The sequence below is a fragment of the Ammospiza nelsoni genome, chromosome Z (assembly GCF_027579445.1).
Source record: "Ammospiza nelsoni isolate bAmmNel1 chromosome Z, bAmmNel1.pri, whole genome shotgun sequence".
Taxonomy (NCBI): Eukaryota; Metazoa; Chordata; class Aves; order Passeriformes; family Passerellidae; genus Ammospiza; species Ammospiza nelsoni.
This window is the reverse complement of record NC_080669.1, coordinates 44,080,453-44,094,549: the sequence shown is the minus strand read 5'-3', so window position 1 is coordinate 44,094,549 and position 14,097 is coordinate 44,080,453. Positions and strand designations below refer to the sequence as shown.

Sequence of the window (14,097 nt, the reverse complement as noted above, 5' to 3'; positions counted from 1 at the left end):
GTTACCATGACTTACTCTGACATATAGGAAGGTTCCAAGAGGAGGAGCATGGATAAAGGAAGGTAAGTGTCATCTTGGATGAACACAAGTTTCTCTCAAGTCCTGAAAACATCTGCTAATTTGAAAACAGCATTTTGGGAAAGAAAGGAACAGGATACAAGGTTTAAAATAAACTTAAGAAATTTAAAGAAATAAGGAAAATAACATTTTTAAACATCAGCATCACAGAATGAAGCCTTTGATCTCTGCTGTGTCCATGCAAAAACTGCCCCTGCAGGGCTACCAAAGCTGTCTCTGAAACAAGGCAGTAGAGCCCTGTTAACTCAGAGCTGTGGGGAAGATAAATGCTGGTCTGGTGAGACCTTCCTGATGGATCTTCTGAGAGGCCCATCACTGGTGAGATCATTCCTCTTCAAGGGACTGAAGTCTGGGGCAGAACTCTCCTGGGTGGAGGTACCAGCCATCTGTGGCTGTCGGGCTAGCTCTACAGGACTGCCCTGCATACCACTCTTTCACTTCCCACTGTGAAAGAAAGATCTCAGGGCGCTCCCTTCTTTAACATCGTCCCTGACTAAAAGTCTAGGCATGAAGGCAAAAAGTGTTAAATCTGCCAGGATTGGAATATTACCCTGAATATAACACGCTGTATACAACACACAACTGCTACCCTGGAGAGCAGCACTATGTTAAAAAACTCACTTGATTCTCAGAGCACTCTAGGAATTCATGAGGACACATGTAATTACATAGATTACCAGCTGTCTCCCGACACTGTATGAAAACTCCAGTTAGGAATGAAAGTCAGAGGAGCATCAACTCTTCAAGTATGTAACGTGCTGTGTGAAACTCAAAAAAGTAGAGATACACCAAATAAAGTGAATCTCTAAATATTTTCTAGATTCTCTGCAGGAAGCTCTGCAAGATTTCTTGGCCCAGAATATACTTTTAATTTAAAGCAAATTAATTACAAAGGGTGCACACAGCCCATGAAAAGGTCCAGAGATGAAAACAATACCTTTTTAGGTATGTAGGGGTCTAATGAATGGCTGCACTATACTGTTCAAGAGACTGAACAGTAAGTCTATCATGTTTAAGGCTTGATTTTCTTGCTTTCCTTCCTCTGACTACTGTCTACAAATGGCTGTGGAGAACCCACAACCCACACCAATTAGCACAACCCAGTAAATGATCTTCCCCCACTCAACAGCTCCTAACAGATTAATACTTTAAGATCCTTCTATTCATCACAAAATGAGTATGTTGGCAAAGTCTCCTTTTACATGATAATGCACTGCTTGACATACAATGACACTGTCCCACCAAAGCTGAAGACAAAATGTGATTCTTGTTATAATTACAGGCTTTAATAGGTACAGAGGGTTGTTAGGTCCAGAGCAAGTATTCTCACTAGGGAGTCTTCAAGAATACAATTGGTGCACCCAAACTATTTAGGCCATTGAGATGGTCCTATGATCAAAAACACCCATCCCTACTTTTTAAGAGTAGGTTTTAGATAGATAGGTAGATAAGATAGCACATTGAAACATAAAAAGAATGGAATTACTGAAACAGGGGACAGGAAGATTAAAATATGTAAAGTTGCTGGGAAATGGTAAATGTGCAAAAGCCTAATTAGTATTGAAAAACATTTAAATCTTCCATGCCTAATGAACTTTTAGAATTTGAGCTTTGCAGCTAATAATGTTAGGTTTGAAAAAATCAATAGCACTATATAAATTATTATGAGCAATGCCATTAAATTATTGCTTTGAGACAAGCATTAAATCCTATCCCAAGATACTCTTGAAGGCTTACTTTCTATATCTGTTTAAAGTACTGGCCACATACAAAATATACATTTTTTAAAAAGTTTTTCCAAGTGTTGTGCAAGTTCTAGAAGACCAGGAAAACTACAGGACACAGTCTGAGGTTAAGAAAGCATGCTGGAAGGCCATAATACCCATGACAGGATGTGTACTGCTTCCAAGCCTTAAGATCAGAAGCAAGACTCCTGTAGCTTGCCTCTCTTAGGGCTCTGTCAAATTTCATCCCCTTTGCTTTGAGTAGTTAAACAATGGTGTCAGCAAATAAAAACCTGACTGGAACACAAATACCTGTGTGCAACACCATGTTCAGCAGCAAAAGCTAAAGTAGAGGAGGAAGGTGGGGTTTTTAGTTACCAAGATGGGAGCTGTTCAGAGACTGGCTGGGAATTATTTTGCCTGTGTGAGGTGCTGAGCAATTTTCTTCACCATTGTAATTGGTTTGGTTTTGGTTGTTTCTTTGGTTTTGTCTTCACCTATTGACTCACCTTTATCTGGACCAATGAGTTTTCTTACTTTTGCTCTTTCCAGTCTCTCAGGTGTGGGGAGAGATTCAATCCACTATGAAGAGTTTACAAGACCTAGGAAAGCTTATTCATTAGTCAGGACATGGGAGACAAAGCTGGCATCAGTCTTCTCTGAAGAAAAGACTGAAGGAAAGCACTGTCGTGACACTGGCCCAGCTTCCAAAGGCAGCCTTTGATAGCAGGGAGTTGACTTCCACATGAAAGTCTGCGTAGTTCCTTAGAATCACTTAGAGATTATACAGGCTAAGAATGTGGCTAATCTCTCACAAAAAAGAATTTTTTTTTTCTTTTTTTGTTTTTGCTTTGGAGGGTTCTTTTGTGAGGTTGATTGCTTGTTTTAAATAACACCCCAAGCTTTCCAGAGTTGCAGATGGGCACAATGTACCACACATAGCAATGCATGAGACAGGGGCAGAGGGACACAAGATGGTGATTTATCTCACCATTACAGACAAGCTTTGAAGTACTAAAATACATAAAATTGCAACACCAAAACAATACTGAAATTCACACAAGTTTGTTTATGAATTGGTTATTATTTTGATACAATTTTTTACACTCAATCTTTTATTTTATCAGAAACTGGTTTTGAATCACAAACAGATTAAAATCTGCAAATCCAGGTCACAAGAAACACTGCTTTTCTTCTCAGCTCTAGGAACAGATTACCACCAGCAACCACAACCCCAAACCAACCATCTTGTCTTTTTGGTGGGACCATCTGGGGGGTTGATGCAAAAGCATACACCTTTCTTACAGAAGTATCCAGCTTTCTATTTGGGACTAACTGCAGTGCTTAACTCGCCTACTCACAGGGGCTGTGAGGTACTGTGGGATACTCCTAGCAGTCAGGATCCACGGATTTGCGGCCAGTGTGGATGCACCTCTTGTACCTGTCTCTACAAGGCAGATGACAGCTGGAGCACTTGTAAGGTCGCTCTCAGCAGCCACAGTGCCAACTCTCATTCTACAGATGGCAGTGGGAGTAAACATGAGCTCCCCATTCCACCCAGTCTGGAGACAGGGAGTGTCTCAACTCTTCTTACCTGGGTCTGGTTCTATCTCTGAATACTGGGGTAGGCAATTCACTTCATATGAAGTAATGTTTGTATCTTTCAAGAAAGAAGACAAAATGTTCACTTTTTTGCTAATTAGGGGTATTTTTGTTTCTGTTCCAACTTCAAAATACTAGATAGTACTTTCTCTAATCCGAAATCCAATCCAATTATTTCAGAGATCTTTGGATCCAGTCTCTTCTCATTAAAAGGCCAATTAAAAACCTTTAATATTTCTCTCAAGTAACTGATAAATTAGATGAGAAAGTAAAAAATTCCACAAAAGCAAAGTAGGTAAATCTTAACAAAATTAAGAAAAACAGACATCTGACAAAAATGTTGCACATGACAAAAATAAATTAGATTTTAAAAGTGGTAATGATATTCTGGTTACATATTTATCATAAATCCATGATGGAAGAGATGAAAGGTAGGTCATCTGTAAATGATACTGGGCAGAGGTCAGAAATAAAATACTGTTTAAATTTTCAGTTTCAGAAATCCCACATAGACAAAATATTACAAAAAAGATTGCAGAATCTCACAAGCAACACATTAAGAATTATAATTCTGTCAGAAAACCGTTAACAAAGTAACCTTTGTGAATATACCTGTGAATATTATAAGCATATTAGGTATGCTTAATTTTCATTCTAATAAAGAGGAATGGGGATTCAAATTTCATAATGCCGTTAAAATGCTATCATTATTCGTAACTAACTTAATCCCATGCCTTTGGTAGCTGCCTCACACAAGCCAAAACCTGTTCCCATAAAACAGGGGCTCTTCTATAATGATTGAACTGACTGTATTTAATTTTGATACAGGCATTTAAAAATAACGTCTCACTAATTTTGCTGATTTACACTAATAGCTTAGTGTGAATCAGCAGGTACCAGTGTTTTGGCAGCAATGCAAATGCATGCTAATTTTCTTTGAGATCTTTCCTAAAAAAAGCAGAAATGGAAGTCAATGCCAGAATGATTGTCACATAAGTGCAACACCTTACTCACTGTAAAAAAGATGATAAAGAGAGTTATTAGAATCTCTAGAATTTTTAAATAGTACTAAGAAAAGAAGGCTTTTGCAATTTTTGTATCCAAACACATAGGCTATTACACTGTAATCCTCTCCCAAACCACCAAAATCCTTGCATCTCCCCACAAAAAGCTCAGGAGCAGTCCAGTGCATACGCTCCCATCAACACCCTCTAACAGGACCCAGGGGCTCCTGGCTTTGTGCTGCTGAGCAGCTCCACGGCTGCAGCCTTGGGCCAGTGGCAGCTGCAGGTCACCCTGCAGGGACACCATTTGCAGCCACTGCAGCGTGAGTCAGCTCAATTACCTTTCCCAGTCTGCCTCCATTTTCTTTCGTTCAATGCGCAAATACTTTGAGACACAAAGCAAGTCTTGCTGCCAACTATAATTAACTTCCCCAAATGTATAATGAGCTAAAATGATCCCGCTCAATAGCTACTCCAGCTATGATCACAGCCTCTAAATACCTGAAGAACCATATTTGTAGCATATCTCTAAATGTGCATACCAGGCCAACTGAGATCTTAATCAAAATTAATTCCTGGGCAGTTTTGGCATTCTGATAGCGCCTGAAAAATCTGGTGTTGACTTCCTGTCACTTTTCCCTTTCTTTCATTTCAAATAATAGGTTTAGCTCAAGTACCTATGTCCCGATTTGAGGAATTCTGATGAACTGCTGTTTTCAAGTAAATCAGCACAAAACCCATGGTGTTCAGGATTTTATTAGTGATCCACAAGATCACATGGCAAGCTACTAGGTGTGATGTTCAGTGGTTTTAGATCTGCTTTGACAAAGGAAATGGGACTAGACACCACTTCATTGAAGTACAGAGCTGTGCACATTGCTGACCATAATTCCCAGACCCAAAAGTTCTCCGTAGGTTATGAGCAGCCCGAAACCGTAACTTTTGAAATGGTAACTGCCAGAAGGGGAGTTGTTGAGGCTTTATGGAACAATGACAGTACCATAAAGCAAAGACTTCTTAGGAAGCCCGAAGGAGGCAAGCCCACTGCTGCTGCAGATAGCTGCCAAGAGGAAATAAAACATTTCTTGCACTTTGCCAAGATCTCCTTTGGCTGCAGGCAGGCTGGCAATAAAATAGTCCTAGGCACAGGTAAGGAAGGACTCGTTCAAGTCAGCAGTTGGCCTCTGCACTGGCTAATGGGCAACAGGAGGCCTCCAGGTACTATCCACATAGGAAATGCACAGACGTTCTTGATAACCACAGGACAAAGCAAAAGTAGCCACAGTGCATAGCTTGAGCAGTATTTATTAGAAGGTTGGGGGTGAACAGCTATTAAATAAAATGGATTTTATCTAGACAAAGGCTTGAATATGCACCAATGGAACAGTTAAGTGTCTCCAGATGGAAACTGACAGATAAAATACCAGTGTACAAATCTTACAGAAGGGCTTTCAACAGCTTCAGCCTACCCCACCCAAAAACATGGTCTTTTGTGAGGATGTTTTATGCAGCTGAAACTTTCTTGTTAATTAAGCAAAGATTGGTAGGTACAGCTGCAATTTCAAATGAGCTCTTTCCAAGACTCTCCACTTGTTCTGCCTCACTACCAGATGCACATTTTCTTTTCCAGCTTGTACATTGTTTGCATTTTTTGTCCTTTTCATATTACCATAAGATGGAAGTTATCAGTACATGACAAAGAAAACAGAGGCACCACTGGAATACCCCTTTAAAGTCATGGTGCCTGTTGTCATGGCAACCAATTAATTAGTTCTGTTACTCATTTTTCACCAGCACCTGGCAACATCACCTCTCCAAGATCTGAATAATAATTAAGGAGTCTGCCAAGTCAGCTGCTTTACAAGGTAGTAGAAAAGATCTGCAGGAATTTCCATTCTGAATCTTATTTCTAAGTAATCACAAATCACTCATAAATTGCCCGACAGCTGAATACAGTGTGCACAAATATTACCTTGACAACCCATCCCCTTGAAAAGAACACAAAAATAGTCTTGGGATCTAATCATGCTCCCTTCAGTACCAGTACCTACATTGCTATTCACTACACAGGGAGGGGCGTAAGACCTTAAATTCTTTAAGTGAAAACACACAAATGCTTTGACAGACAATCGCTTGCATGTCTTTCTTTTGACATCGTAGGTGTATGGCATGGGGACAGGCCCCATTTCCTCCAAGCTTCCTTTTGCAGAAAGATTGCTACCCCTCACATTGTTGCTGCCCATATCCTCAAGCTGTTCTGAGAAGCACACAAGCACATACTGAGCCACCACCCCAATTACCATGATTAAACATGATCATCAAACAGGCTCCAGTCAGCCAGCAGTCAGACCTGAGAAAACCAGGAACCTTCCTCAAGAGTAAACTGTCCCTATATGTGAGCTGCACAGAGACTTCAGATTCAAAAGGCTGGAAAGAAAAAGGTTGTTTAATTACATTCCACAGGCAATCCCATCACCTTGGATGAATATTTCCCTTGGACAAAGCATCACCTAGTTACCTAAATTCCACTTCTGAGTTTGGGACCACAAAGGAATACAGACTTACAATCATCTCTTTGATAGTCCACCGTTTCAATGGTTGAACACCCAAAATTTAATATTTGGGTGCTGTAACAAAGTAAACACTCTGACATCTTATTAGAAAGTGGCAACAAAAAAGCCTTCTCTCTGCCAAACAGCAGAGAGGATACAAAGGAGCCTCATACGGAATTCAATATCAGAGAACAGCAGAAAGAAACTAAAATAATTCTCTGATCTGTACAGTGGGCTTCTGGAGGTAAAAATGCGCTTCTCCACAAAATTTTAGATGAAAAGTTGATCAAAATGGATAGCTTTATCCCTTGATATTGCCTTTATTCAAGTTTCAGGCTCCCTTCATGCTTTGTAAACACCGATTTTGGCAGTTTATTGTTTAAAGATTGAGCAGTCATGAAAAACACATTCATTTCTGCTTGTCAGATATGTTGATGAATTCCAGTCACATGCAATTAAGCTAGAATTCAACACAATGACAGATTAAACAGCTAAGTCTAGACAACAAGGGGGGAAAAAAATCAAAAATACAATTCCCTGAGAAAAATTCCTAAACAATTCTACATTCTTTCTGCTGGAAAAGGGCTGCACTAGCTTATCTTATTTATTATATGAAAGTAGAGTATTTGTTTTATTTTAATTCACGCAGTGGTATTAGAATGTATAATCTAAAAGAGGCAGGAAAAACACAAGTCATGCTGTAATATTTTTGCTACAGGAGCATCATAGGATCTAAGTTTTTAAAGTCGAACAAAGATACAGCAAAAATGGGATACACTGCATTTTGCATTTCCTAAATTTTCTCTCTGTAAAACAAATGTCACTGAGGAATTGAATTGGCTTCACGACATTAAAATGAAATGAAAGACAAGTATTTTAGGCCCCAGTTTACATCCACATAAATAAGTGGCTACATGTCTTTACTCAAAAATCTTCATGCTGTGTATTGTTTTATTGGTTATGCTGATTTTCAAACCAGAGGATGAATCAGAAGTATGTAATTTTTTCTTAACCCTGGAAGTGCTTCACTCTCTCTAGATATGGGGAGATACAGCAAAAACTGCTTTAACATATGCTGCAAGAAGAAAAAATTAGTTACACAAGACATTTTTAAAACCAATGTTGTCATGCTAGAAAGGCATCAGGGTCTCTTTGTCAAAAGTGTATAGCACCAGACCTCAGGAAGGTGATTTAGTAGTATGATACAAAATTTCATAGCCCTTTTCACCACACATGAGAGAGGTTCTAGAAGCTGGAATTTTTAACACTTGTCAGTAGTAGACTGTACTGTATGACAGGACTCAATATGGATATGGCCACAATTATTTCACCAATGACAGAAACCTCTACTACTTTGAAAATGTCATATGCGTTCACACGAGAAACCCAATTAAATTCATTTATACTCATTCAGCAATGGTATTAAGTGTAATGAGAACTTAGAAAACTTACCGAACACTTGATTCTCATGAAACCAGAGCAAACCCAAAATTTACACTTCACAAAACTGGTAAACAAAAGTTTCAGTTTATTGAATGAATCCTTTTAAGGAAGAATGAACTTGGAAAAAAGGCAGCAAAAGAGATTTAGTCTTACTAACCCGATACATTTCTGATTTCTTCATACAAGCCAAAGAGAGTTCCTGGGAGTGAAGGCAGACTCACCATAATGAAGCTTCTCATACCAAGAAAGATGAATAAGTTCAAGTCCTTTGGGGAGAAACACAGGGCTCGAGCTGCAGTAGTGCAGCAGCTGTGACATCAGTTCTGGCTCTGTCCCCCTATAGAGCTAACCTTCCCAGTTATTGTTTTGTGTGTACACCACCTACCACAATAGGCTTCCGTCACTGGACTACAGATTGGTGCCACATGAAGAAACTGTTCAATCAAAAGGTGAGTTTTCTTAACTTTAAAAAAGCCCTAAAACTACTGCGCCAGGCAATTTCTGAGTGTAATTTAGCAGTTTTGTTCTTAAACTCACCTCGAACTTCAGGAGAGAACCGAGCTGAATGGCGAGACACAAAGAGCTTCAGTTCTTGATCCAAGTTGCATTCGACCAAGTTTGTGTCCCATGATCGGATTCCTAAAATTCAAAATACAAAACGCATGTAGCTTGACACATGAGCGCTGGAAGTTTTAACTGAGTACTTTTCTATTTGCATTCAAACTATTTGCATATTTCTGAATTCCAAGCCCAGCCTTGCTTTCTTCCAAGGCACAAAGCAATTTTTTAAAATGCATTCAGAAGGATTCTGACAGGAATCAGAAAAAAACCATCTGCCTTTCCAAAGGGTAACCATTCTTCAAGGCCCCGGCTTTAGAGCTGCAGTAGTAGCCACTTTACAGTAAGTTACCAATGTCCCTGACATGACTTTAAAATCCTAACATACAAATTTACAAAAACAGAAGTGAATCACCCAGAGGACTCTTCAGTCATGTTGTCCTTTTTAGAAGAAAAAGCATTACCTAGCATGCTGCTAATTAATATTTAAATACAACGTATTAAATTGCTGACTTCTTCATTCAGTATCTTTGAAAAAAAAATTCAAGTGATCTTTTATTTATGAAGTGTCAGAACTCCAGTTTTGAAATTTGAAAATGCTGTGCTTGATCTTTTTTTTCTTTAAAAACCAAACTGCACATCTCTGTTCCCTACTGTTTTTCCCCCAGCTACTTAAAAAGTAAGACACTTGACACTTACATGACCAAAAAAAATATATTATTCCAAAGTAGATTTTTAAGGACTGAAATTCGACCAGGGAAAAAAGTCATTGCAGCCAAAAGACAAGTTTCTAGTCTTCCATAAGATTTTAATGAACAATTTGGGAAAAAAAAAGAATATACTTCAGATTTTTATATAATTTTGTTTTGAAATTGTTGTGAAAATCTTCTACTTTTGAAATAATGAGCAGGGTGTAACACTACTAGTGAGTCCAAGCACTACTGTCATTTTGAAAACCAAAATTGCACTCAAAAAAAATCATCATTACATTTACAGAAATGAACTGGCAAACATAAAATGGATTGCTGGTGAGGAAGTGTCGAAAGGCTCCTCCCCACATGACCATGCTTTTGTATGGAGTTACTGGATTAGACCACTTTGGGGTTTGACAACAAGATGCCTGAAGAGGTCTGTGTCCAAGCCCTCAGAATGAGTCTAGAATTAACACTTCCCTCAGGGTTTCAGGCTGTGGATGTTACTTCAATGCCACACACTACAACAACTTCCCATGCTATATGTATTTTCGGTTTCAAGGCAGCATAAATGTCAGAACTTAGGCAGAAGCCATGTTGCAGGGACAAAGCATGAGGGGAAAAGAGGGAATAGCAGAGAAACCAGATCTGCAGTGCTAGTCTCCCATTGCACCTCTGAGTAGGTTCTCCATGCAAATATGAACATCTGCATTTCAAGAGCCTGAAGCCTCTGCAAAAAGAACGCATCCAGGGCTCTTCCTTGTCAGCATCCAAGTAAAGGTAGTAGCAAGCTTACTGCAACATGCCACCAACAATTAAGTAGCTGCCATCTGAATCTCAAGAAAAAATTGAAAATACAGTATTGCCTGTGTGTTCCATAACCACTTGAGAAAAATAACTGAGCTATAACCAGCCACCTCCACTTCCTGACTGACGCATCCTTGTTCAGAGGCATAAGTAGCAAGACTTCTGCAAGTCTCCTTACTTTGTTTTCTCAGAAAGCACTTGGCCATATGGTAAATTTTTGGGACAAGTTTTGGCAGGCAAAGACATCTAAACAGGCTTTAATATCTTCCAGGTGCTGGAATATCTGAGAGCAAGAACACCAAGATGATATAATACCATACAAAGAGAGCACATATGAAAACAATAACTATGAAACTGACATTGATCACAAAGCTGAAGTGCACTGAATGAATGAGTGCTGAACTTCAAAAAGCTTGAAGAGAAATAGCTCCCTGGCTTCTGACACCAAGCTTGGGAAGAGAAACTACAATGCTTTCTGGAGGTCCACTAAACAACACGGACTATGATTCATCAATGCTGCTAATGAAAGGACTGGTCCACCATCCCTAGCTGCTTTAGATGTGATCCTAATTTGCGGTAGGGATAAGATTCTGATTAGATGTAGTCAAGATTGCTCAGTCATTGCCTGATTTAGCCATGCAATGTCCAAAATACAGAACTCAACCCAAAAAAAATTTGAAAGAAAAAAAAAAAGCCAAGGGCATAAAAGCCTTTATGCCCTATGCATACAAGTTGAAGCTGGAATTTGGGTAGACTATCCAAAATATGCAACTGCATGATTCAGAAATCTGGATGCAAAAATTATGCATGTGTATTACAGCAGAACAAAATGTATTAAATGAATGATATCACTATATCAGGTTTTGGGCAGAACAAAGGTAAATGTGGATGAAAAATCCAAGGTCAGTCCAATGATGGCTTAGCAGTGTGGACATAACTGCTGTAAACATGGCGGAACTGGAGCTATTTCTTTCTTTATGCAGTCTTAAGAGTGCAGTGCCACTAGATACAGGAATAATCAGACAGCAGGGAGGGCACACCCAGTAGCATCTGCTAAATCAGTGGAAAAATCTTGAAGCTTTCTCTTCACTCCCCTCTTCTCTTTTGGTGGATGGTGGGTTGGAGAATTGCCTCCTTAGCAAAGTCACATCCAAAATGTAATTAATGAAAATGCGTCTTGCCACACCATTCCCTCCCCACGATATATTAAGAAATGACTCTGCATTCCACCAGGTTGCGTAGCATCACGCCACTGATGTGTTATCAGCAGATGTTTTCTTTGACACGTTGCTCTGCAGTTTGGTGCATGAATCCACAGTTTTCACTGATGGTACCCAGGAGATGTACCAGAGAAGACAGTAAGGCAGAGTTATCAAGAACCAAAATGCATTTAAAGCTCTGTTGAGAATAAAGGCAGCAAGAAGTGGGTTTTTTTCCAGACTATAACAGACTTTCCAAACAGAAAAATATTATCTGAGCCCACAATTGCCTCACATAGACAAAGTATCAGACTCCCACTGTATTCATCCAGAAAAATGTACCTCAAAATTTCACCAAGGAGTTTTCTTAGCAGGCAAAAATCTCAATCAGATGGTCTGATACTAGAAACTGCAAGGTGACTTCTAATCCAAAATGATGAATTAAAAGGCCAAACATTCCCTCTAAACACTTAAACCTGTAAATGGGTGTTCTGCTTAGTGGCAGGAGATAGCAGCAACTGAGCAATGCAGCAACGACTATACAATAGGAGATTCAAGAAGAGACTGGAGAGCAATTCTTCAGAGGAAAGGTATTAGCTGTCTTGAGGGAAGAAATTTTACCAATTTGCTTTATAATCTTTTACAATTTAATTAAAATGCAGCCAGTTCTCTTCTAACACAACTGAAAATTAGATAGAGTTAAGGAAGTGCAATGCTGAAGAAGCTCTGAATGACAAAGCACCTGCCTCAGTAGCTCTCCTCAAGAGACAATGGTAGCAATAAAGATGAACAGGTTATGATGAAATTGAGATGAGGATGTCTTTTCCCTCAAATAGTAATGAAAAAGAATTCAGAGAAATAACCAACTAAAGCAACAATGGTTGAGAAAGCAACAATAGAGACATAGATGAAGTCCTAGCTGGACTGCTGAACCACACCTACATGACAAGGCTGCTACCAATTCCCCGTTCCAGGATCGCTTCTCCACTCTTAACAATGGCAGTTCCTGAAATCTTTATTTTCACCAGCCCAGAACAAAAAAATACAAATTATAAAATCAGCTATCAACTGAGTTTAAATAACTGTAAGGTCCGGCAATAATTTTCTTCATTCTTTATTCCACTAATACTGCAACAGCTTGTTGGTTTTTTGTTTGGGGTTTTTTTCCTCCTCTCCGCATACACACTGCAATCTATTGTATCAGAAGCCACAACGAAGACTTATAAAACTGTCATTTCACTCGCAATACCACCCTGCATCGCCGCCTTAAGAAAAGGACAAATAAATGCCGAGTCAGAGGAGCCCGCAGTCGGACAATAACGCGGCTGAGCCCTTGGGTAAAAGCCTTGTTACTCATATGGGTTTTCTTTATTGGAACATAAACGCGTCTATAGAACTTGGGTCCTGAAAAAATTGTCCAGACGACAGAAAAGTCCCACCGCCCAAGTTAGACACAAAGGCGCGGCTGCGCTCCCGCCCGCGCAGCCCCTGCCGCCGAGAGGGAAAACGCCCCGAGCCCCGCCGGCTCTGCGTGGCGGTGGGGACGGGGACTGCGGGCGGCATCCGCCCCGCAGCGCAGCGCAGCCCATCCACCCCATCGCCAGCCGCCCTTTGTCCGCCCCGAGCAGCACCGGGACCGCAGTGCGGACCGTGCCACGCCCACCCGCCGGTGTCTCCGGGCAGACGGGCTCGGCGGCGGGCGCTGCGCTCCCGAGCCGGTCCCTCCGCCCAGCCATGGCGGGGAGGGGGCTCGCTGCGGCTCCCGCACCCCGCTCCGCAGCGCCCGCACCCCGCGGGGGAACGTGGCAGGGTGGGCGATTGCGGCGGGACCCCCCGGGGAATAAAGCGCCGTAGCCCGCGGCTCGGCGGGCTGCGGTTCGGGGGCTATCCCGGCTCCCGGCCGCGCCCAGGGAGGGGCAGGGCGCCGGCGGGGGGTGTCGCGGCGCTGCTTGCGGCGCCCCGGCTCCCGCCGCCTCACCTCGCTCGATGTTGGTGATGGCCCGCCGCAGGTGCTCCTCGGTCACCAGCTCGCCGATGACCACCAGCAGGTAAAACTTGCTGTCTAGGAAGCGGTGGGAGAGACTGGGCGAGGTGGAGGTCGGGTTGGGGATGCTGCAGGAGGGCTCCGAGTCCACTTCCACCACTACGGTGGCCATCGCCTCCGCCCCGCGGCGCTGAGCGCAGAGGGGCCGCTCGGCGGCAGCTCCGCAGGCGGCAGGGAGGGAGTGAGGGCGGGTGGGGAGGCGGCGGCGCTTTTATACGGAGACGGTGCAGGGCAGGGACCTGGTGAGGAGGAGGAGGAGGAAGGGGGGGAGCCGGCGCATCCTCCGCGCCGCCGCCGCCTTTCCAGCATCCACAGCTGATGTCATCTGCGGCAAATCCTCCCCGCGGCGGCCCCCGGAAGCAGGAAGGACGCGGGGGGCGAACAACGCCCCGAG

At 41.8% G+C, this 14,097-nt stretch overlaps 1 protein-coding gene across 1 annotated transcript in view; it reads right to left on the bottom strand.

The window, feature by feature from the left end:
• Positions 1-13,848, bottom strand: part of MAP1B (microtubule associated protein 1B) — a 72,064-nt gene extending 58,216 nt beyond the window's left edge. The window contains exons 1-2 of the mRNA XM_059492976.1: positions 13,638-13,848; positions 8,941-9,042 (exon numbers count right to left, since the gene is read on the bottom strand). Of these exons, the coding sequence (XP_059348959.1) occupies positions 8,941-9,042; positions 13,638-13,815 (280 nt within the window). The 5' untranslated portion in view covers positions 13,816-13,848. The remainder of the gene's footprint in view (positions 1-8,940; positions 9,043-13,637) is intronic.
• Between the last annotated feature and the right edge of the window lie 249 nt (positions 13,849-14,097).